We start from the raw sequence: 26,046 nt of genomic DNA, 5'->3' as shown, positions 1-26,046 counted from the left end.
GCAGTTTAAACAATAATTAAAGTTTACAAAATATGTCCATACAACTACCAGACAGGTTGAGAAATAGAATATTACCAGTGCCTTGAAAGTCTCCAGAGTACTGTTCCCATTTCCCTCCTTCCTCCCAGACGTAACCGTTATCTTCATTTTTGTGATAATTACTCACCGATTTTCTTTATAGTCTTATCATCTATGTATATATCCCTTTTATATATGTGTAAAAGTATATATAGAGATGTTTATATAAACGTGTATATATCATGCATATATGTGTAAATGTACCATGTATACGTGTGTATGTATATGTGTGTATATATACACAGATGTGTATATATATGTATTTTTTGTGATTCCTTCTTCTCAGTATTATGTCCATAAGATTCATTCAACTGAGTCGTGTAGCTATAATGTATGCATTTTCACTGCTCTAGAGCACTGCATGCTATAAATATGGTACAATTTACTTATTCAGTTCATTGCTGATGGACTGTGTGTCTGGTTTCAGAATTTTGCTGCTGTAGACATTCCTGTACATGCCACCTGGTCATAAGTGCCAGGGCTACTCTAGGGCTGCATTTCCCAAATTTTAGCTTATATAAAAATCACCTAAAGCTTGTTAAACATAGATTCCTGGCCCGATCCCCTGAGCTCCTGATTCAGTAAATCTCCAGCAAGCTCCCAGTGATGGAATGCTATTCTGCTCTGGGGTATGTCCCAAGGAGTAGGATTGCTGGGTTACAAGTTATGTGCCTGTTCTTCTTTACCAACTACTGCAAGAGTTGTTCTCAAACTGGTCCACCAGCACCATGTACCTACTTTTTTTTTTTCCATAATCTTAGTATACATATTCTAGTTAAGCGTTAACATTTTTAACGACCTGGTGGACTGCATAATGGTATCTCTTTTTGGTTTCAATTTGTATTCTTTTGGTTACTAACGCGATGGAGATTGTTTTTATATATGTTCTGGCCTTTCGTCTTCCTTGCGGTGTCTGCAGAGCCCTAATCCATGGAATGAAGTTTGTAACTCGTCCGTAGCTTGGCCTTGCTATTTGTTGCCCATTCTCTTTGCCTAACGTTTTCAGTCATGGTTCGTATAGTATCTTTCCAAGGAGTGTGAGCCTTCTGGAAAGCTGACTCGTGATTAAATCTATTATTTGTGGAGTGCTTACTATGTGCCAGGCCAAGCAGGCTGCCTGCATTGTCTTATGTAATCCTCACTTCAGGCTCCTGAGATAAGTCGGCATCATTATCATCATCCATTTTACAAAAGTCTGAATGCAGCCTGGCTTAACCCATTCACCCAAAGGCACACCTCTAGGAACCTCCCAGGGTTTGAGTATTTCTTCCTCCCTGATAACAATCAGGTGCTTGGAAGTCTCCAAGAGCTGACCCAGTGGGAGCAAGATAAGTCTTTCTATTCAAGATTTTGTAGGATTGCAGCCTGGAGGAGAATTTGGACTCTAGAATGAAGACTTCAAGGATCTCAATTCCAGGGAGCAACCTTTGGCCTTATGAATGGGAAAATCTAACACTGAGCCAGTATTAGGCTAGGCTGCTGTGGAAGTAGGTGATTTCTGTCTCTGGCCAAACAACCCCTAGTGGTGATTTTAAGAGATGCAGGTAACTGATGATTGGTTGACGGTGCTGTGAATTGCCCTGTTTTTCCTGACCTCAAGCCGGCTTGGCCCTGAACTGTAGACACCCAGCAATGCAGAGGCACATGTGATTCTCTGTTCCCAGGACTTGGGCTTCCCCGAGCACTTGAAGAGACTTGGTTGTCTGCTCTCAGACCCTCAGCGTCCAGCCATCCTAGTGGACTTGTGGCCCTGCTGGCGGTCTAAGGATGTTATTTGGCCTGGCTTCTTTTTGATCTTCAGCCTTGGCCTTTGAGTGTTCAGTAATGTTGAGGCCTCGTTGGTAATTTTGGTGACTTTGAAGAGACCTAATAAGCAGTGCTTCTTATCCGTCTAAGTTCTGGATGAATAAGACAGAAGAGTCAGCAGATAGAGAACCACAATACAACCTTTATTACTGAGAAAGATGAGGGTAGGACGTACATAAGGTCGCTGAATTAATTCCCCTCCCCCTACACCCGCCTCCCATCTTTAGTGGTGCTGGATGAGAGCCAGCTTCCCACCTAGGGATCCTGCTGTCTTAAGGTCATCTACAGCCTGGCAACATTGGCGCTGTGGAAGGAGGCTGGGCTCCCAACAGAAAAGAGGTGAGGAAGGGACCAGGCTCTGTGTGCCCAGTCGTTTCATCCAGACTGGCCAGAAAGGTTGACAGAGGTTGGGGGGTGGGTGGAGGTGGGACGTTGCTCGTGTAGCTCTGTATGGAAGGAGGGAGTAAGGGTTCCACTAAACCTTCCGCAGAGTTTGAATTAACCATTGAGTTTATTATGTTCTTACCCATCAAGTGTGTGCTCATCCCAAAGAGTGGCGATCACCCTCAGAGGGAGAGATGGGCTCTCTCAGGACAGTCTTGCTCCCAACTTCATGCCATCTTGGACGATCAATAGCTTTACTTTATAAAGAGTCCTCAAACCTAATGCCACCCACAAGATGGTCACAGCAGTGCGTGCACATCTCGGAGGTAACTGTGTGTTAGATTCCAGAGCAGTGTGATAAAGCAAATACCGTAGTAAATGGAGTCACACATTTTTTGGTTTCCTAGTGCATATAAAAGTTACGTGTACACTATACTGTGGTCTTCTAAGTGTGCAATAGCATTATGTCTACAAACGCAATGTACATGCCTTCATCAAAAAAGACTTTATTGCTAAAAAATGCTAACCGTCATCTGACAGTGCACGGTTGCCACAAACCTTCCATTTGTAAAAAAGAAAATCAGTATCTGCAGAGTGCACTAAAGCTGCGTATGCCCGTAGTTGTGCAGCCTACAAAGTTGGAAAGCAAACTGATCCTGATCCTAGGAAAGTTTTTCTGGGCGACATTATGACCCCAGAGCCTGTTCTTAAATGTCCCAAAGACCATGATAGGAAGCGGGTGACATCTGAGGGAAGGACTCACCATGGGTGGCAAGAACCTTCCCTGGTTGAGTCTTTCCCCAATGCTAATGGGACTAAGCCTCTTGTCTGTAAGTCGTGACCTTTGAACTAAACACAGAGGTCAAAGGGGAAATGGAGACTTACAGAGACTGAATATGCTGGACGAGAAGGAAGGGCACCTCCGAAAAGATGGGGATCGCCACCGGGGGTATTTCTGAACCTTGCACATAGGTGGCAGTATCTCAAATGCCAGCTTCCTGAAAGAAAACCCAGAAGGCACAGGGTGGGTCCCCTCCCCCCAGATAAATACAGAATGCTAAATTTAACCTCCCACAGGGAGCCTCTCCCAGATGAATTTTGATTTGCAACCAGCACATTCAAACCTTCTACCTGGCCTTCCCCTGTGAGCCCCTTGAGGCTGTCAGCCCGCCACTGTCCCCAGTGTGGGCTCTGTTGCGTAGATGACTGGGGGACGCACTGTCTTGGGAGCAGGTGTTTTCTGTCTCTCACCACTTGCTGTGGGGTTGCTTTGGCCAAAAAAGGCCATCTGCAGGGGAAGATTTCGCCTTAGTTTATAAAGATCCGTCCAGACTGCTTGGTGGAGGCTGGCCCTTGAGCCTGTGGTCAGGTTACAAGAAACCAAGATGTGCCTTCCTTGGCCTCCGAATGCAGAGCAGAATTCGAGGCAGACAATCCAGTGCTGCCCTCCTAGACCTGTCATTCATAATTTGAAGTGAGAACCTCCACAGGGCTCTTGAATTCACTGCCATTTAAAAATAGCAAATATTGTTCTGCTCACTAGTCTTTAGGCAGGAGATGTTGAAATAATCCCCTTTTTCTGTGCCTCAGCTGTCTCTGCTCATTCACGGGCACCCCCAGGAGCCCTGAGCTGCCTCAGACCTTTACCAAGGCCACGCTGCTACAGCCCTCACCCAAAGGCCTTTGCCATTCGGCTAAGGTCACCGCGTGGCCTGTCTCCTTGGTCCATGGCCTTCCCTGAAGTCCACCGTCTTTGCTCTGGGCCCTACCTCTGTAAACAAGCACTTTCCTAGAGAATAACCACCGTAAGTTGTGGTCACACATCAAGATCAAAATACCCTGTGGTTTAGGAACTAAAGCCTCTTGATGTTAAAAGCTACCTGCCCAACTATAAAAACCCACCACACTGCACAATCAAGACTACAAACCACCAAGTTGAAAAACAGGCAGGGCCCTAGGAAAGCACCCTTTCTCCCCTGCCCAGAGCCCCAGTACCTCCGGGACTGTTTTCTTCCCCAACACTGGATTCCTTTATTTTATTATTTCTCAAAGTCTCCAGAGAGTACACCAAATGCCTAAGTCTTTGAAGGGGCCCAATAAATGGGACCTCTCCTCCCTGAACCAGGTTCTGAACAGAGTGAAATAGAAGCCATAAGAGTCAACAGTTAGGAAAGGAAAATTTCACCATGGTTCTGGTGAGATCTGGGCTGGAAGGCATGGCCTTTATCCGTGGGCTTGTCTATTGCCAATATGGAACCGCAGAATTCCATAGACAAGCTCACTCAGTTGCAGGTGGTGCTGCCCCCCGCCTACAAGTGCTGCAGGGGATCCGTGAGCTCCCAGCGTGGAAAATGAGATCACCACGCTTGTTCTCTGTGGGCCTGCGACTCCCAGGTGGGAGGAGTAGGGGGCAGAGCCGGGCACCAGGTGCCCAAATTGTTTTTTCGAATTCGGCCTTCAGATAAGTTCAGTTCATTCCTCTTCTCTCTAGGGTAGCAGTTCACACATTTCTTGGTCTCAGGGCCCTTTTACACTCTTAAAAATCATTAAGTGCCCTAATGAGCTTCTATAATGTGGGTAATATCTACCGTTGTTTAGCATATTAGAAATTAAACTGAGGAAATTGTATGGTATTGATTTAATTCATTTAAAAGTATTAAACCCGTTATGTAACACAAATACCAATTTTTATGAAAAATAACTATATTTTCCAAAGCAGAACAACGAAATTAGTAGGAAGATTAGCATTGTGCTTTTGTTTTTTTGCACATCTCCATGTCTGACTTAATAGAAGACAGTGGGTTTCCTGTATCTGCTTCTGCGTTTACTCTGTGAAGGTATGACACATCACTCACCCTTTGGAAAACTCCACTTGACACTCGTGAGAGAATGTGAGTGGAAAGGGTAAGAATATTGTTATATTATGGAAGTAGTTTTGCCTTTTCAGTTCCCCTGGAAGGATCTTGGGGACCCATAGGGGTCCCGAGACCACACTTTGAGAACTGCTGTTCAGAGTCTGACTGACAGGTGGAGTGGAAACAGATGAGAGTATTAGAAAAGCAGAGTTCCTTCCACATGGAAAGAAGCTTCGAGAAGGGAAGATGCACTCCCCCTCTACAGGTTATACAGTGCAATTGTCCAAATGCCAGACTTAAACTACTCAGTATAACCATAGGTGGAAAAAATGCTAGTCTTCAGCCCCGCCGAGTTGAACCTGGAACTGGTGATATTAGCCCTGTAACCTGTGGATTAGCATGCAGGGCTGGTGGGCTGGCTTCTTCATGGCTTGACCTAGAGCACCGCCCGGCAGGGTGCTGCTTTGGGAGCAGGTTCAGGAATGGCTTTGAACTCTGACGTTATTGACAGAGCCCTCTTCATGGCAGCACATTTCTGGAGGCTGTGCTGTGAATGTGATTTTCTCACCAGAATAATGGTATAATTGTCTTGATAATTATCTTATCAAGGACTCAGAATTAGATAAATCATCACCATGGCCAGCTATTCAAATTAAATCAGAGTTACAGCGACTAGAAGCATTGGTAACCATTTTTAAAAAGTGAAATCATGTTCCAGGTTTTATGAAACGGACCTAATTGTACATGAAGACCAAGGAGTGTGGGGTACAGAAAGTGTACAGAGAGTCTATCACAGGCTGTAATTATGCCCTCATCGATATATCACCTACTGAAAATGAATATACTCACCATGGTAGGTATTTACTGATAATTTTCCATGTGTGCTTTTAGAAGAGTCTGGGGTTGATTATGGTGGAGGCGGGGTAGGGCGGGGAGTCGGGTGACTTAAAAAGCAAGATGTTTATAAAAGTTTGACCTGATGTCTTCTCTCCGTTTTTTTTCACATGGTGAACAGAAACATTGTAATTATTCTGTTAACATATATCACAATCATATTTGAGAATCATATTTTAGGAAAAAATTCACAATGGCAGCAGGTAGATTTGTCACTTGGTCTTAATTCTTATAGGACAATTTCCAGCCCTTAGCCAATGTCTGAGGATGCTTCCTGATGGTTTGTGTGTGTGTGTGTGTGTGTGTGAGATGGGGCAGTGGCTAACAGTGGTCCCCAAAGCCTTTTGGTGTAGGTTTGAATATCATCCCTAAATTGACTAGCTATAAATGACCCATGGCGATTTCCCTTCAGCTTGCTTCCTTGCCTGTGAAATAGCACTAGTAATAGTACCTACCTTGTAGGGTTGTTGTGAAGATTGTTGAGATATATGCATGGAAAGCATTGTAGCACCATTCCTAGGCACTCGATAAATATTAGCAATCACCAATATTCAGTGTACTTAGTTAAATTAATTTCCAAGTTGATTATAACCACAGTCTGATGCTACGTACTTTACTACTTGATGACGTTTTGAACCTTGTGTAAAAGCATGTTGCAATCTCTGCTGAGTGTAATGAGTTGATGGGGCAAAATCAATCAAAGGCAGGATTGGCCACATCTACTGGAATTGCTGTAGGCACTTCTGGAACTTTCAGTGGCAGTTTAATTGCATAACTGCCTGAGCCACTGTCTCATGATTGTGTTATACTTTTATAAGCCAAGTCAACCTGTAGGTGTAGTGTTGCTACCCCTGACGTTAAACATCCAGACGCTTATTGTAAACTCCTGTCTATCTTTTTAGCCACTCCATTCCACAAAGTCTTGATACCTAGGAAGCCTCCCCTCACAGGGGCTGAAGAGATCAGCGACTGCACAGACCTCTGTGGACTTGACTTGCTGCATGTTTGTATATGGTCCTAAGGTCTGATAGGTTCAACTCCTGAGAAGTCCACACTCTAAACTGCAACTCTGATGAGGCACTCCGATTTTTGTCTATCAAGCGCTTGTACTGCAGTGCTGTCTTCTAGCTCAGAGTTCAAGGTCAGCACGGTTGTCAGGTTCCTGGACCAGCATCAACACCGCTGTTTGACTATTCTCTTTGTCCTTACTTGATTAAAAGAAATGAAAATCAGAAAAAAATAAAAGTACTGATACCAGAGATATTCAAGGACCCATACTAGTAACAGAATTGAAATAAAGATGGACACGAGGTGGGTCACAGGGGGCAGTGTGACCCCTGCACCTAAGGTGGTCTAGGTTGTATTATGAAGGCAAGAAAGAGTTAACCCGTTCAAAACGCCGTGCTCTCCCTCCAGGACAGTATGTGACAAAACAAAAATATCAAAGTCCAGGGTTAAACTTCTGCACATTTCAAGCATATTTCCAGGGATATGAAATTCAAAGTGTCGTCAGTGGCATGACTTATGCAGAGAAAGATCTTTAAAGAGTGGCACTAGCTCTTGAATAATCTTCTTAACATAGCCTCCCACGTCATGGATGGAATCCTGTGAAATGTAGAGAATCTGGCAAATGTATGGTGATAAATTGGATTTAAACATTTAAAAAAATTAGTCATGCAGAATTGGTCTTGAAGAGTGCCATTATTCTATTACCATGTACCCCACTAACTGCTTTAAAAGTGTCTTCACTAATTGCTTGTATTTGCTTATATTGTTTGGAAGACATACAGGCATAATAAAAGCATCATGAGAGCTGCCCCCACCCACCACCGTTACCCACCCACACCCACACATCACCTATTATGAAAGGAATTTCACTTGTTATCTTTTGTACATGTTTGTGAATGAAGTTTTATTCTTTGTCACCTTGGTTTCTTTTTATTTATTTATTTATTTATTTATACAGCAGGTTCTTATTAGTTATCTATTTTATACATATTAGTGTATACATGTCAATCCCAATCTCCCAATTCATCACACCACCACCACCCCCCCCCCCCCGCTGCTTTCCCCCCTTGGTGTCCATACGTCTGTTCTCTACATCTGTGTCTCTATTTCTGCCCTGCAAACCAGTTCATCTGTACCATTTTTCTAGATTCCACATATATGTGTTAATATATGATATTTGTTTTTCTCTTTCTGACTTATCTCACTCTGTATGACAGTCTCTAGATCCATCCACGTCTCTACAACTGACCCAATTTCGTTCCTTTTTATGGCTGAGTAATATTCCATTGTATATATGTACCACATCTTTATCCATTCGTCTGTCAATGGGCATTTAGGTTGCTTCCATGACCAGGCTATTGTAAATAGTGCTGCAGTGAACATTAGGGGTGCATGTCTTTTTGAATTATGGTGTTCTCTGGGTATATGCCCAGTAGTGGGCTTGCTGGGTCATATGGTAGTTCTGTTTTTAGTTTTTTAAGGAACCTCCATACTGTTTTCCATAGTGGCTGTATCTATTTACATACCCACCAACAGTGCATCACCTTGGTTTCTTTTCAGTATTCCTACTTCACAAAATTCTTTAAAAATATTTCTCGGGTATTTATGTAGCAAAGAGATAAAAGTCTTCACAAAAAAAACCCCAACAGTATCATGACAATAGCTAACCCTTGTCTTACGGTGAATTGGGTGTTGTTGCTATGCTTCATAGCAATCCTAGGAGACCAGTATTACTCTTCTTCTCCTCCCCCTCCCCTTCCCCCCCCCTTCTTCTTCTCCATATTATTATTATTATGGAAGAGGTGGAGGCACAGATGAATTTATAAAGCTTGTCAAGGTCACATAGATAGCCAGAGGGGAGCCAGGATTTAAACCTAAGCAGGTTTGCTTGGAGGCCCCAGTCTTAACTACTACACACATTCCTGCCTTTGTTTCCGTAAAGAATAAGGGGAACAGACATATAAAGCAAAAAGAGTTTTCCAGCTTTGTGAACTGCATTTGATCATCTACCTTCTCAGTACTTTAATTGTTAGTAGATTCTGACCATCTGAAAGGGAAAAAAGGAAGAGATCGATGTTTGGGAGGGGGGAAACCCCAGACATTCAATTGATTAAACTTAAAGAGTTTATGATAATCAGCAGAGCCTAGGTTTTAGGTAGGCTGTCTTCAGAGCCAGAAAGAAAAGAGGAAGGTTCCATTAGGTTTGGGCTGCTTTCAGATGTGAAACGTTGAGCCAGTCACCATGAATGATCTTGATCAGGAAGAAGAGGGGGAGGTGAGGGGGATGGAAAGGTCCACTCTGGCTTCGGTGGAATATTTAATAAGAGCTTGGATTCAGGAGTGACTTGGAGGAAATTGGAAAGCAGAGCCAGTGACCAAGGAAGACTATAAAAAAGAATCACGGTAATAGGAACCTCAAAGTGTAGTGGACTCAGCTTGAAAGCTCGTGGTACTGAGACTACGGGAAAATTATAACGAGAATGAAAAGCGATGTCACTGTGGGTTCAGAACCGGAACAGATAGACCAATCCTAACAAGCCCGCAGAACTCCTCAGCTCCCATTATGCTTCTGTCCTTTTCAGACAAGGAGGTCGATCTTCAACCTGGGAAGAGTAGAGCAAATACTTGTAAGAGGAAATTGAAACTCAAGATAGGTGAGCTGATTGTATGAGCACGCAGAGCCACACTAAATGAGCTGGGATCCTCTGGCCAGCGTGAATTTCATCCTGGTGGGCCAGGAGGACTTGCCCACTGCTTTCATCTTGGAAGAATTGTGGAGAACAGAGGAATTACTAATGGACTGGGGATGGGTCAATGTCCCAATTAAAAGAAAAGCCAAATCCAGAAAATGTGGTGTTCAAACAAAAGGATAGAGGGCCCCATGCTGACCTGGGGCAGAATTCTCCAGCCAGTAATGAGGAAAGGTTGGCTTGCAATTTTCATCTTCAGATGTACACAGTAACTAGGAGACAGCATGGAATTGTTCAGAACAGAAAAAAATAATTGTTTCTTTATTCCCTTTTGTTGCAAAGTTATTCAACTTGGAGACTAGGGCGGGAAGGCAGGCATGCCCATATCTGGAGTTGAGAAAGGTTTGGGGAGATGGAGGTATTGGGTTGGATGTGTGGCTACCGAGTGCTGCACGGGCACTTGTTAAACACACCGATTTATCCACCACAGCTCTTAAGATTCTGTGTTAGTGAGTCTTGGGTTGGGACCCAGGAATCAGAATTTTTGGTGACTGTCCCAGATTACTTGCTATGCTGAGTAAGTTGGGAATGACTGGGCTTTAGGACAGATGTACGAGGTAGAATCATGTCGTCATCATAGTATCAATACTGATATTACTCAGGGCTAATACACTGAATAACCATGTGCCAGACGCTATTCTGAGTGCTTTACACATGTGATCTCGTTTTATCCTCACACCCGCCTCGTGCGTGGGTGCTGTCTCAATATACGTATTGTACAGATGGGGGAACTGGGGCTTCTGAGGTCTCACAGATAGTAAGGGGTGGGCAAGATAGTAAGTGATGGGCAGGATTCAAACTCAGGCAGTCTGGCGTGTTGAAAGTCTGGGCTGTCCCTCTTAAGAGCCTGGTTTATGGCTCTGGGTCAGTGGGAAGGGCCATGTCTGGGCATGTGTCATGCCCTGTCTTTAGCATCTAAGTAGCATCATTATGAAGACATGGGGGTGATCCAGACAGCCGGGAGGAATGACTAAATCTGGATGGAATTATTAATTTATCGAGATCAAGTCTTGGAGGGTTCAATGTAATTGCTACCCCTCAGGGCCCCACGTCAGAGCAAAGCTACTGGAAGCCACGACTTAACAGTTGCCTGGTAAAAAAGACCTAGGTTGTTTGGGTTGACTGCACGCTCAATGTAAATCAACAGGGCCTTTGTCTCTGCTGTACCTTTTGCCTGGGATGCCCTCTTCCACTTCCTCCTCTTTCTCCTGGCAAAATTTTAATCATCTTTAAAGGCAGAGCCTAAACGTCACTGCAGCTGTGGAGTCTTCCTTGATTTCTACAGGCAGATTTATCATCCCATTCTGCTGCTTTAGCACTTTGTTCCTGACGTTATAATTTTGCGATTATCTTTCTTAGTTTGTGCCACTCATGTCCACGGTCACTCAGCTGGAAACACGGAGGGGAGGGCAAAACTCCCTCCCTCCCCTCCCTCCCTTCCACTCGAGTCCCTGCCGAGGAATCAATTTTAACTGTCTGCATATTGATACAATCGCCCCTTTCTCATTCTTGCAGCCCCTGCCTGATTCAAGTCTGTGCCCTGACTTGTCGCCAACCTGTCACTTGTTGCCCCCCAACAAAACACACACATTTCCCACGAAGCATCAGAGAATTCTCTATCAAACACAATCTGCCTGTGCTGAAAATGTGTGCCTGGCTCCCCACAGCCAACAGGATAACCCCAAGCCCCCAGCCATCTATGATCTAACCCTGTCTAACTCTCCAGCCTCAACTTTTGACTCCCTGCCTTGCTTCTTGGACTCCCGTGACACTGAACTCATTGTAATTCCCCAGGCAGCGCGCTGTTTCTTGCTGCCTTGTTCTGGCTCAAGCAGTGACCGCCTGGGATGGCTTCCCTGCCCCCCACTGCCTGGCTCCTCCTGGGCTCGGCTTGGGAGGCCCCCAGATCCCTGCCCTGGGCTCTCCCCATGCCCTCTGCATCCCTCTACCTCTCATTGCCACTTTCTACTGCAGTTATCTCTATTTTGCTCTCACTTGAAGGCTTGAACTTCCTAAGTGCAGGGCTGTGTTTGCTTCAGTTTCCCCGTGGCAAGTGGGCACTTAGTACATGTTTCTGCAAAGAATTGTAATTATTTTGTCCTACTTGGCAAGATTAGAGGATTAGAATCTTGCCTCTTCCTCTTCCTGGAGGTGAGGTCTTGGGTATTCACCTCTGAGGGAGAATCTGTTTGCTTATTTGTAAAATTCAGATAATTACAGTGCCCTCGGGGGCTATTGTGAGACTTAAGCGAGATGGCGGTGTTTTATAAAACGTAGCATCCTGTTCCAGGGATCCACAAACTTCAGTCCTGCTGCCTGAGTTTGTATGGCCAAGAATCTTTTTCACATTTTTAAATGCTTTTTTTTAAAAATCGTAAGAATAATAAATAATCTTTTTTTTTTTTTTTTTTTAAATCTTATTTATTTATTTATTTTATTTTTGGCTGTGTTGGGTCTTCGTTTCTGTGCGAGGGCTTTCTCTTGCTGCGGCAAGCGGGGGCCACTCTTCATCGCGGTGCGCGGGCCTCTCACTATCGCGGCCTCTCTCGTTGCGGAGCACAGGCTCCAGACGCGCAGGCTCAGTAGCTGTGGCTCACGGGCTTAGTTGCTCCGCGGCATGTGGGATCCTCCCAGACCAGGGCTCGAAGCCGTGTCCCCTGCATTGGCAGGCGGATTCTCAACCACTGCGCCACCAGGGAAGCCCAATAATAACGTTTGACCTTTGAGAATTATATGAAATTTCAATTTTGATGTCCATGAATGAAGTTTTATTTGAATGACCAGAGCCATGTTTACTCATCTACTGATTGCCCACTTTTGCACTTCGGCAGCAGAGCCAGGTAGGTTCAGTGGAGACCCTGTGACCTGAAAAGCCTCAAATATTCACTCTCTGGCCCTTTACAGAACCCGGGTGCTGAGCCCTATGTTATTCCAGTTAGGAAAATGCATGCGATTCCCTGCCCCCCCCCCCTTGTACGCGGAACTTTTTGAGGGGAGGTTTCCTCTCTTTGAACTTCTGGAGCCTCCTCCTGGTCCCCGCAGTGATGAGTTAGTGTCGGGGGGAAGCCACAGGGGCTGGCTTTGGGCTTTCGGAAAAGGAGAACGTTCCAGTAAGAGTTTCGTGGGCTGTTGGGATAGATAGTGAGCTCCGCGCTGCTGGGGGTGTTAAGGGTAGTGGTCACTAGTTTTCTGGGTCGCTGGGGAGCAGGGTGTCACGCCATTGGCCCTATTGACATCTGGGGCTGGATAATTCTCTGTGGTAGGGGCTGTCCTGGGCATTGTGTAATGGTTCGCTGCATCCCTGGCCTCTGGCCACTAAAAGCCAGTGGCATCTCCTCTTCCAGTTTCAATGACAAATGTGTCCAGATGTTGCCAGATGTCCCCTGAGGGAGCAGTACCACCCCGGGTTGAGAATGAATGTTGGAGAGCGTTGAAGCATTATGGGTGAGACTACAAAACTTCCAATGTCCAAAAAAGCTGTCGGCACTAGAGGCTTCATGAGTTGGAGTTGGCTTCCCTGGATGGGTTGTGTCAGCAGCTCCGGGGTCTCGCATGATCCCGGACTTAGTCCCAGCCCCTGTTTTGTAAGGTTGCTGTGAGCATTAGATGAGATATCCACGCATCTACAAAAGACCTGTTCGGAGATTGTATTCACTTCTGTGCTTTCCTGTCTGCTTTAGGAACATGTTAATTTTGTTATTCCTGGACTGCCTATTAAGAGGGGAAATTAATAATAAATTAATAGGGAGAAATACGTATTTGAATAATTTTATGGAGCCTGTTTTTTAAGAAAACACATTATAGAATAATAATAGCATGTTACTTTGTGGATCCATTTTGTCTTGGGGAAGAAGACTTCAGAAAAGTTTCAGTTGTTTAAAAATATGAAAATCTCATAAAGTAATACAGGACGCCCATGGCTGTTTAATATTGGTAGTCAGCATGTGTTAGAGATGTGCTTTACAAACACGGTTTCAGGAATTCTCATAGCCACCCTATGCGGGTAGTAGATACTCTTTTCCTTGATAAGGAGAAGGGGGACAGAAGTTCCCTTTCCTGAGATAAGGCGGAGACGGAAGCTCAGAGATGAACATTCACGGTGTTACGGATGGACTTGATGTGGCCTTGAAATCCCATTCCTGTGGGTTCGGATGGGGAGGACATTGCTGCTTATTCCTCTCCCTTAGGGCAGGTCCACGAGAAAACAAGACACTAGGAGTCGAGTTAAAGAAGAGATGACAGTCTTCCTCTAGTCTGTAGATTTCATTGCCCTCTGAGAGTTCACCTAGAAAACCACACACTGCCCTAACCCTACCACCCACAGGATGGAATGTGACCCTTGTTTGTCTCTGGCCTGCTGCCCCCTCCGAGCTCTGTTCCCATCCACCTCTTGGGGTTGGATGCCCACCATGGCTCCCCTCTGTAGCAGGAAGGCTGGAGGTAAAAAGGCCCCTTGACCCCTAACCTGTCACTGGGACACAGATTTAGAACACATTGGTCCAACTTATATGGCGAACTTGGGACTTCCCTTTGTTTGGTTTAGTTAGCTAAAAGCTAACTAGCAGCGCTTGCTCTGTGCCAGGGCCAGTATAAACGTCTGGATGTTTGCAGCTGGCAAGTGGCAAAATATCACCCTGTGTCCCAAACTCGATGGCTGTTGGAGGCCCAAGTTCTTACTTCTCAGAGAGTCCTAGCGATTTTCTCTTTCTCATTTTGAAATATGTAGAGCAGGCAGGGTATACAGGGAATGGTATACTTTGCACCCACATGTCTGTGCCCACCTTCACATTTTACCCTGTTTGCTTTAGATTCTTTTAGAAAGAAATGAATTATGACAAATAAAATCAAAGCTACCTGTAGGATTCTTCCTGATGCTTTTCCTGACTCACCTTCCGCTGGGGTAGCGACTCTCCTAAATTTGGTGCTTATCGCTACTTTGTATATTTTTATATTCTTACTACATATGTATGTCGTACATTAGCCTTTGAATTCATACCTTATATATAGGAACAGTCATCAATCATGCTTTGGATTTTTGGTTTTTGTTTGCACGATTTAGACTGCAGTGCACCTTGTTGCCAATCTGAATGTGGAATGTCGTATGAATAGATTTCTGAACTTACTAAAGATAATAGTCATTCCTAGGTTGATTTATAATTAAATTTCTCTTTCAGCCTTACATGAAAGTTAAAGAAACTGAGTATTTGTTTGTTTTGAGATGGAACCCTGTGGATAGATGTAGCTCCAATTCTTCCACTTTAATGCTTTTTTTTTTGACTAAGTGAACATTTATTGGTCCATTTCTCCTACTGATGGGCGTTCAGGTAGTTTCTAGGTCCTGCAGTTACAACCGTGCTGCAGTGAACATTGCTGCACCTGTTGACTGGGGCGCCCATGGGAGAGTTTCCCAGGGAATATACCTGCCATGTAGGATATATCTACTTTTACCTTTACTAGGATTTTCCGAATTGCACTCCAAGGTGACTGTACCAGCGTCCACTGATACCTATGTAAGGGGGTTGATGCTCTGTATCCTTGACTTGAGACAGTCTTTTCTTGCCCATAACAGACTTAGTATTGTTTGCTAATTTGATGGGTCTGACCTAATATCTCACTGTTGCTCCAAATACGTTTTTGAGATTAGATACTGTGTGAGATTTAACAAAGTCCAAATGTCCTTTTCTCTTGATTTTCTCGGATCTGAAAAGAATCCTTTAAACACGAGATTAGTCTGGATTCTTGCAACCTCAGTATCTGCAATACTTCCCATGCATCCAGGAAGTCCTTCAATTGTGAAGCTGTGCTGTATGGCGTCATTCAGACAACTGTTTTGAGGTCTCCCTATTTCTGGGGCCTCCCTTTCGCCTTCGTCCCAATTTCTGGTTCTCCTCCCCAGGGCAGGCTGCTCCTAAGGCTGGCCCTGGAGCTTCTGAAATCCCTACTTCAGGCAGCTTCTGTCCACTCTCTTCCTCCTGTACTTGGATCCCCATCAGGGCCGGGTAAAGATTTTTATAACTAACGTCAATGCTGCATGAGTTCTACTGAGGCTTACTCATCCTGTGATGATGTCAGTAGGAAGTAGGGAAATTAACTCGGGGTGGGGACGGTGGCGACAGGTGGATAGCACTTGGTATGACGGAGATTTCAGCCCACTGGGTAGTTAGCTGTGTATGTGATGAGCCAGAAGAACACGGCGAGAGATAGTGACTTTCTCATTTTTAAGTATAAAAAGGAAACATAGTTATATTAATTTTAATTTACATTTGTAGTGTGTTCTTGCCCTTGATCAAATTAGAGAAAGATACACTTTTTTTTTTAAATTGAAGTATGGTTGACTTACAATGTTGTGTTAGTTTCAGGTGTACAGCAAAGCGATCCGTTTTTTATATATATATATATTCTTTTTCAGATTCTTTTCTATTATAGGTTATTAGAAGATATTGAATATAGTTCCCTGTGCCATACAGTAGGTCCTTGTTTTTTATCTATTTTATATATAGTAGTGTGTATCTGTTAATCCCAAACTCCTAATTTATCCTTCCCCTGCCTTTCCCCTTTGGTAACCATAAGTTTGTTTTCTATCTGTGTCTGTGAGTCTAGAGAAGTATATACTTTTGATGGGCTGGTTTTACTTGGTATAAGACAGTCTATATCCTGCAGTAAGTATATTGCAATTTTGTTTTTTAATTCAAGGGTATATTGAAACAAACTTCATAGAGAATTAGACGAGAATATAAAAATCAATATACTCAAACGTGTGCACGTTTCTTGCGAAGTTAAGTTAGTGACGGTGATTTGTGGAGCCTCAAAACTCTCGGGCTGTCCCCCCACCCCCTGCTTCACTTGAGAGTTTTTCATTCACAATGACCATTTTAATGGAAATGTTCAGTCCTTAGAAGAACCTGGAATGTGCATTATTTAGATTTTACTGGACAAGTGGGATTTGTTTCTTCTACCCCAGTTATCAAAAAGATTAACCCTTTGACCTCTACACTCTAATCGCAACCACTCTGAAAACAAAGGGGTTATTTGTACAAAATAGTGGGAAAAGCAAGGCTTTATGCCAAGTGGGACGTTTCTCGGTTGAAGGAGGTGGCAGTCACGGCACACATTTTTTTCCTTGTGTTGCAGGCGTCTGTGGAGGCTTCTGGTGAGATCGCGTTATGCAAGACTGGATTTCCTGAAGATGTTTACAGCGCAGTCTTGTCCCAGGACGTGCTCGAAGGACAGCCTCTTCTCAATGGTAGGATCTCAAAAGATACATTTGTACCCACGGCGTCTGTGCTCTTGAAACGCTGTTCCACGCTGCAGTTAAAAGAAGTCTCTAAATGATCTCTACTGTACAATAAGTATGAATTTTTCAACTGTCCCTGTAATGAAACTGTAGGGACTTTCTTTTAGGATTACAGAAGAGCTCACGAATCTCTTATGTACATACCTGGAAGGCTCCCAATCTCTTGAAAACATCAGAGACCTTTCATTTTTCATTTACAGTGGAAACCATCGCACAATTAATTTTTACAATTTTCTGCCTACATTTTACTTATGTTGCAAAATCATATTTACCAAATATCTGATTCTACTGCTTTTAAAAATTATTTACAGCTGTCATCTACCTAGTATTTTGAATCAAAGAAATGGCTATAATATTATCTCTGCTGAGACATGTCAAACTTTAATATTTAGCAAAATTATAATGAACAGATTTAGCAGGTAAAGCCTCAAGACAGGAGCATGAAATCCATATTTTTATTATGCCATTGTTTATAGAAATTACTAAGATAGCTGCTTTAGTCGTAACATATGTGAATTTCCAGTATAGACTCATCTCTTATCTAAATATGAATCAAGGTCATCATAGTTATCATATGAAAACTCTTGCCAATAAGTCTAGATTAAATCTGAAATAAAACTTGAAATCAAAAGCAAAATTCAAAGTCCCTTCTGTTACCTCTAATTGAAAGCAAATAAAATTTTGGGTAGTAATATTTTCATGGACTTATTTATCATTACACAAAATGTCATTGAAATAGGAAAGCAAGAAGAATTGATTAAGAAGTTGTATTTAGGTTCTAATTTCCCACAAATCGTGCATCTCTCTGAGCCTGTTTTAGACAGTCGCTTTTAGAAAATCTGAGCGACCTCAACTAATTAATTTACACAGGGCTCTACCACACAGCCTTAATTGAAGTGTCTCTGTAGCTCTGACAAACCTTAGTGGTACCATACTTAAGAATACCATAGACAGAGGACTTTGAAATGTAAATGGACCCTACTAAGCATCTGTGGTGCAGGTTATCTTTTATTTTCACTTCTGTTCTGATTGTGATTTGCTTACACCTATGTGATCTTTCTGAAGTTGATTTATTATTTAAAGACATCCTCCCGTCCCTGCCTCATCACATGGTATTTTAATGAGTAGATGTTAAATCAGTCTGTCTCAATGCTGAATTGCTATCTCATCAAGTGGTTAATGGTTGATGTGATAGAGGTTTAATTCAAATCAAAGTGTGTAGATTTTTTTTTTTTACTTAAGGCAAGTCTCAGAGTTCTGCACATTTGTCATTTTCTTTAAATCTGTAAATTATTATGTGGCATCCTAGGACCTATGTGACCTTAAATATTATTTGAATGCTGAAAAAATATATTGATATGATTCTAAAGAATAATTCAGGCAGAGCAAAAATGTCAGTGGAATTTGTTGCATTTTTGCATTTTATTTTTGACATACATTTTTAAATGGATAATTCCTTCTCCTACTTTCTCCTTCTAAAAGCTTGTTGAAATTTGCTGCTTACAAATGAACACATGGTCTGTCTCTAGAAGCCATTGATTTAAGATGAAATACATTGGCATGCCGAATAGTTTTGAAAATGAAAACCTGTTTTTTAGTTATTAGATAATGATGGTGACAGTAGAAACCGGACGCAGCTGATTGCCAGTGTCATTTTAGTATAACCTAGAAACTTGGGACTTCGCTAGACTTGTAAATATAAAAGATTGAAAATACTTCTGACTTTGTGCTCTAGCCATCTCTGAGGGGAGTGTATATGACAGTCTCTGGTAGAATTTCTACGCTTTCCGTGTGCCAAGTTACTACCATTTTTATCTTTTAGCCTTGTTGATAAAACTGTTCCTCTTGTGACACACCATTATTTTGTTTCTTTATCATTCACAGAATATGTTAAAGAGCACCAGCATCTCAATGTGTGAAACAGAAAGTTCATAGTATTGATTCGTAGAAAAAACTTTTCTTTTTGGAAGGAGGAGGGCTTTTGTGAAACATCAACATTCCTTTTTACATGAGTGTTGTCACCGGTTATGTTTATTTGGGAGAATCGTTACTTAGAAGAATTCTAGTTATTTATTTATTTATTTTTCCCTTTTCTGTCTTTTTGGAGTTTTTAGTGAGATGATAATCCAAAGTTGGGTGTGTCCACTGAACCCAAATAAATGCCATGCCATAATTATATTCACGAATTCTACGTTCTGCGCTAAGTCCATTCACCATGTATATTCTAAAGCTGAGAGGAATCTGTTGCAAGGCCAACCAGAGTGATCACTTTTGCCATGGTTTTATGATTTACAGTCTTCAAGGAAAGAAGTAATTGTGCATAAGAAATATATGCAACAGTTTTCCAAGGCATTTGCCTCATGGCAGGCTCTACCATATTAAGGTTGACATTCGAGTCTAAAAACCTGTTGAAGTCATGACTCCTAACTCTTGATGCTTCCTTTAATTTCCCACTGATGACATTTGGGGAAAGGAAGACAGTAGTCCAACCGTATGTATAGGATGGTTTCATAGTGCACGTTCCTGGTGCACTAGACTTTGTACAAAAGTTTAACATTTGGGTGTATAAGTGCCATGAAAGCTGATCCTTTTTCAAACAGTGAAGTCACAATCTTTGTGAAGGTGCTTGAAAAACATCAGGCACTGGATAGAGAGAGACGGTGTTATAGTCATGTTAGAAAAGCGGGCTCTAGTCTAAAGAACGTCCTCTTCTCCCCATCTTCCCCTTCTGTTTTCTGCTGTTGTAATGAATTTCATAGAAAGACTGGACCCAATGAGCTAGTGCTATCCCTCCAATTTCTCTTACGGTTTTCATCAGTGAGTTTTTGGTAAAATCATAAAGAGGGCAAATGTATTTTGTGATAAACCTTCACATTTCACATTATATCATGTGGAATATTTCCACTCTTTTGAAAAGAGGTCAGTACTTCAAAAAAAATGGTTATCTAGGCCTCTGTTCCATTTTGTTAGCAAAACCAGATTTTACTTAACTGTGCCTCTATTTTTGCACTTACAGGTGGTTTCCAGTTTTTCTCTTACTTAGTGTGCTGCTGTGGAGATTCTTTTTTAGCAAACTCTGATTTTTCTTTAGGGATATTTTCTTTGGGGACTTGTGTTCAAAAGTAAAATTACTAGGCCAAAGGGAATGGAGAGTGTATTTTTTTTTTTTTTTTTTGCATTTTTGTAGAACTCTCCTTTTCAGGGCTGAAAGTATGTTAGTTCTTTTCTCCATCCTCATTACCATTGAATTTTACAATGTTTTTCATTTTCTTACTTCCCCTCAGGTGAAAAACATTCCTTTTTTTATCGTGTGGTATTCTCTGTTTGCCTTTTGTAAATCAGGATCAATTTTAATATGTTTAGGTCGTCATTTTTGCCTTGCATTTTTCTGTTCTGTTTTAAAAGCCTTTCTTGCCAACCCCCTCATTTTACAGGTAAGCAGATTGGAGCTCTCAGAGGCATAATAGGCTTTTCCCATGACTGTACAGTTCTTTAGATTGTTAACTATAGGTCCGGAATTAGAACCCAGGTTTCTGATACCTAGTTTAGTGATGATGGTGATGATGATAAAAAGCTATTATGCAGTAACACAGGGAAGAGTGAGAGCTAGCCTACCTGTCCTTGTGTCTCGTGACAAGTTTATCTTAGAGTTGGTCTTCTTTATTTCCCACTTAACACCATGGTTTGTGTGTTACTAGACGCATTTGGGAATTGGTGACTCTAAGGCAAACAAACCCCCCTATGATTAAAAAATATCTCTCAATGATTGTCGCTATGAGTATTTTGTGCATACCTGTTTACAAGCAGAAACATTTAGGGCTTTAGAAAATAATATTTAGTCTTGAATACTTAACTTACACTCCACTGAACTAGAAAAAATCTCTTGTGGGAGCACATTACTTGAAATGAAATAACTGCAATCATAAATTTTCATTCTGTCACCAGCAGTGTATCTGACACTAGGAAATAACAACCATGCTGCGATATCAGCAGAGAGCATCTAAGCTGTTTTTAGGGTGGATGTGAAGAGTGATTTTCCTGTGTGTTTTGCATTGGTGGTCCGCATGCTTAGACATCTCGCTAAGTAAACTCCTCCAACTCTGGTCAACATAAATAGCAACCTGCAATTACCAAGAAGCTCTTCAGTAATGCATTCAGACTCACCAACTCTGGGCAGCCCTTGATGATTATTTTCAACTAGATGGAATTTGATTTAGATTAGTTTACTTACTGATTGAGGCTCGTCTGCATTAACATGGTGAGAGGAAGCCGTCATATGGTATCTTTAGATACCAGTACTGAAATTTTTTTGTTATCTAGTAGGACTATACAACTGCACTACTTTTTTAGTAATATAAGTGCTTGTGTATGTTACGCATTACTGAATTGGGAAGCCATCTATATTTTAAGCAGTTCTGCTGTGTTCCAGGCTTGTATGAGTATGTTAGGAAACCTTGGCTTTTGTTTAAATTAGTGTGTTTTTTTTTATATTTTGATAAATCTTTTTCTTGTTGTTATTGAATGTGTAAATGTTTTAAGATATTTAAAAGGTAGGTTTCTAAACATCTTGTTTATACCGTTGGGCAGCCCTTTACACTTTACTGATTCCCAATTGATTGTGGGGAAAAGGTGTTAAGGACTGAGATTGTTCTCTTGGATATTGATGATAGGCTCTTAGGAGTTACAAATGAAATAAAGATTCTCAGGGATGGAGAACTTTTTTTTAATACCTTGTGGCATTTATCTTTTAAAGAACTTTAAGGATGTAATAAGATCAACATAAGAACTAAGAAATTTCATCCTTGTTTTCATCGTAATCATTTAGACTTTATTTAAGACTTGGAATTTTTTATATCCCTTTCAATGTGATGTATTTTAGGTCCAGGTTTCTTAATGCAATGCTGCAAACCAAGATAAGCCAGTTTGGTTGGTCTCTCTCTTTTTTTTTTTTTTTTTTTTTTTTTGAAGTCCTTTTGCAGTTATTCATAGCCTTCAGTAATTTGGAGTAGCTGAGGTCTGCCGTCTCACAAACTAGCAGCCAGATCTGTGATAAAGAAAGTAAGTCACACCTCACCTGTGCAAACGTATCAGCAAGCAGGCACTGAACGGTTTAAAAATCTGTCCTCCTAAGATCAGGGAGCCCCTCTCGGTCTGTCCTTTTAGCCTGTCTAGTAAGCATCTGGTGGAGAGTAGAAAATGAACACAATAAATAAGTAAAATTTACTTTATGCTAGATGCTATGGTGAAAAATAATGCAGAGAAGGGAAATAGGGAGAGTGTGTGGTTTTGTTGTTTAAATAGGATGGTTGGGGAGGTGTCATTGCATAGGAGACATTTGAATAAGAATTGATGTTGCACATGGTCCAAGAGCTGTAGATACCTGGGAGAGGAACATTTGAAATAATAGCAAATAGCAAGTGCAAAGGCCCTGAGGCAGGATTGTGTCTGAAATGTTGAAGGGGCAGCAAAGAGCCTCCATGTGACAAGACATGGAGAGCGGAAGGGGCAGAGTAGTAGGGGATGAAGTCAGATGAGGCTGGAGCAGTGGTGGGCCACGTTGTGTGGGGTCCTGTAGACCACCGTGAGGACGTAGGCTTTGACTACAAGGAGGTAAAAAGCTATCACAAGTCTTTCAGCAGAGGAAAGACATGATCTGACTGACAAAATAGTATTATTCTGGCTGTTGTGTTGAGAAAAACCCCAAAGGGGATATGAGGGGAAGAGGAGACAAAGTAGGAGGCTAGTGATAATCTAGGTGAGAGAAGAGAGTGGCTTGAACCAAGGTAGTAGTTGTAGAGGTAAGAAAAGGGGGTGGACGCTGAATAGTAAAAAAATAATTTATTGAAGTGAAATTTACATAACATAAAATTAACCATTTAAAAGTGAACCACTCAATGGAATTTAGTGCCATTCAGTGTTTTGTAAGCACCACCTCTATCTAGTTCCAAATAATTTTTACCACTTCTAAGTAAAACTCCTTATCCATTAAAGCATTTTCTCGCAAATCCTCTTCAGTTCCACAGATCTTTTGTGTCTGGCTTCTTTCACTTTAGCATGTTTTGGAGGTTCATCCAGATTGTAGCATGTATCAGTACTTCATTCCATCTTACGACTGAATAGTATTCCATTGTACGTATGTATATGTGTATATAGTTTACAATTTGTTTACCCATCATTAATTGATGGACATTTGGGATCTTTTCACCTTTTGGCTATTGTGAATAGCGCTGGTTTGAACATGGGTATACATACACTTTTTTGAGTACCTTTTTTCAGTTCTTTTGGGTATATACCTGGGAATGGAATTAAGAGGTCGTATGGTAATTCTGTGTTTAACTTTTTGAGGAACTGACAAACTGTCCTCCACAGCAGCTGAATCATGTTGCATTCCCACCAGCACTATGCAAGGGTTCCAGTTGTTCAGCATTCTCACCAAAACTTGTTATTTTCTGTTTATTTTGATAGTAACCATCCTAGTGAGTGTGAAGTGGTACCTCTTTGTGGTTGTGATTTGCATTTCCCGAACGACTAATAATGTTGAGAATCTTCTCATGTGTATCATTGGTATATCTTCTTTAAAGAAAGGTCCTTTGCCCATTTTTTAATTGTTTGGTTTTCATTTTTGAGTTGTAAAAGTTTTTATGTATTCTGGATACTAGACCCTTATCAGACAGATGATTTTTAAGTATTTCTCCCATTCTCTAGGCTGTCTTTTCATTTTCTTGATAATGTTCTTTTATGCAAAAAGTTTCTAACTTTGACAAGGTACAACTTACCTGTTTTTCCTCTTATTGCTCTTGCTTTTGGTGTCAGATCTAAAGAATCCCTTGTAAAATCCAAGGTCATAAAGATTTATTCCTGTGCGTTCTTCTAAGATTTTTATGATTTTAGCTCTTCTGTTTAGATCACTGACCCATTTTGAGTTATTTTTTGTATGTAGTGTGAGATAGATGTCCAACTTTGCTCTCGGAATATGTTTTGGCAGTAGAGCTGACAGGATTTGATGGATTGGTTGTGAGAAAAGAGGGGTCAAGGATGACTCCGTGGTATTTGGTCTGAACCCTGGGTAGGACGTTAGTCACTGTGATGGGAACGATCGAGAACTTGGTTTGAGTGTGTGGAGATGAATATCAAAGATAGGTAAGAAGACATTTAGCTGTGGGTTTGGCGTTTAGTGGAGTGGGCTGGGCTCTAGAGTGGGGAGTCCTAAGTGTATGAAGGAAAGCCATGACCCAGAGTGAAATCATAAGAGGATTTTCACTAAGTGTGAGGAGGAGAAAACCAAAGAGAGAAAGAAATGGTTTCGTATGGTGCCTTTGAACACTCCAGGGTTAGGAAGTCAGGATTAAGAGGTGGTGTGGAGATAAACAACAAGGTCCTACTGTATAGCACAGGGAACTATAGTCAATATCCTATGATAAACCATAATGGAAAAGAATATGAAAAAGAATGTATATAGAGAGATGTATATATGTATAACTGAATCACTTTGCTGTACAGTAGAAATTAACACAACAGCAGGTTCACACTAGCTATCTGTTACACATGGTAGTATATTTATGTCAAACCTAATCTTCCGATTCATCCCACCCTCCCCTCGTCCCCTGTGTCCACCCGTCCGTTCTCTCTGTCTGCGTTTCTATTCCTGCCCTGAAGATAGGTTCATCTTGCTCTTTGATGACCTAGATGGGTGGGATGGGGTGGGGAGGGAGGTCCAAGAGGGAGGGGGCATAAGTATACATACAGCTGATTGACTTCATTGTACAGCAGAAACTAACACAACATTGTAAAGCAATTATACTCCAATAAAAAAAATTAAAAAATAAGTTTACATTGTAAATCAACTCTACTTCAATAAAATAAAATTTTTAAAAACCCCAAAAGATTGGTCTTATGCCTTTATCAACATGATAATGGGCATTTCCTCTAAAATTTAGATAGTTTTTGACTGGGGTCTCAAATATTTGGGATATATGGCTGTTAAAATTTTATGCAGGAGCTTTTTCATCCCTTTACAGTTATGATTTCTTATTTTAAAGATATGACTCAAAAGGAAAAAAAGAGGAGGAATGGAGACCGAGAAAGAGTGACCAGAGAGTTAGGGGAAAAATCAGTAGGATATGGTGTCTTCAAAGGCAAATGAAGGAGTGTTTCACAGGGAGGGAGTGACCACCTGTGCCAAATGCTACTGACGGGTCAGCTCAGCTGAGGACTGAGAATTCACCATGGATTTCGCAGCACGGTGGTAGCTGGACGTCTTTGACTCAGGTGTATTCCACAGTCAGGTGGAGGAAGGAAGCTGGCTACAGACTGAGTTTTCCTTTAGAAGGAAGGAGAGAAATTGGGTGGAGGTTGGAGAGGGAAGCAGGGTCAACCAAGGATGTTGGTTTTTTTTTTTAATTTTTTTTTTATTGAAGTAAAGTTGAATTACAGTGTTGTGTTAATTACTGCTGTACAGCAAAGTGACTCAGTTATACATATATACATTCTTTTTCATATTCTTTTCCATTATGGTTTATCACAGGATATTGAATATAGTTCCCTGAGCTTTACAGTAGGACCTTGTTGTTTATCCTTGTCCTATATGTAATAGTGTGCATCTGCTAATACCAAACTTCCACTCCTACCCTCTCCCACCCAAGGATGTTTTTTGTTTGTTTGTTTTTTAAATTGAATTGTATACTTTATTTATTTTTAAATTTATTTATTCTTTATTTTTGGCTGTTTTTTGGGTCTTTGTTGCTGCCCGCGGGCTTTCTCTAGTTGTGGCGAGCGGGGGCTACTCTTCGTTGTGGTGCGCGGGCTTCTCATTGTGGTGGCTTCTCTTGTTGCGGAGCACGAGCTCTAGGCACTCGGGCTTCAGTAGTTGTGGCACATGGGCTCAGTAGTTGTGGCTCGCGGGTTCTAGAGTGCAGGCTCAGTAGTTGTGGCAGACGGGCTTAGTTGCCCCGCGGCATGTGGGATCTTCCCGGACCAG

At 41.8% G+C, this 26,046-nt stretch overlaps 1 protein-coding gene across 1 annotated transcript in view; it reads left to right on the top strand.

Annotated features, from left to right (window-relative positions):
- Positions 1-26,046, top strand: part of CDH2 (cadherin 2) — a 213,019-nt gene that overhangs the window by 12,952 nt on the left and 174,021 nt on the right. Inside the window, exon 2 of the mRNA XM_068563811.1 lies at positions 16,907-17,018. Within this exon, the coding sequence (XP_068419912.1) occupies positions 16,907-17,018 (112 nt within the window). The remainder of the gene's footprint in view (positions 1-16,906; positions 17,019-26,046) is intronic.

Source organism: Eschrichtius robustus, chromosome 14, assembly GCF_028021215.1.
Source record: "Eschrichtius robustus isolate mEscRob2 chromosome 14, mEscRob2.pri, whole genome shotgun sequence".
Classification (NCBI taxonomy): domain Eukaryota; kingdom Metazoa; phylum Chordata; class Mammalia; order Artiodactyla; family Eschrichtiidae; genus Eschrichtius; species Eschrichtius robustus.
Note: the sequence above shows the minus strand (reverse complement) of the source record. Positions and strands in the feature narration are given on the sequence as shown.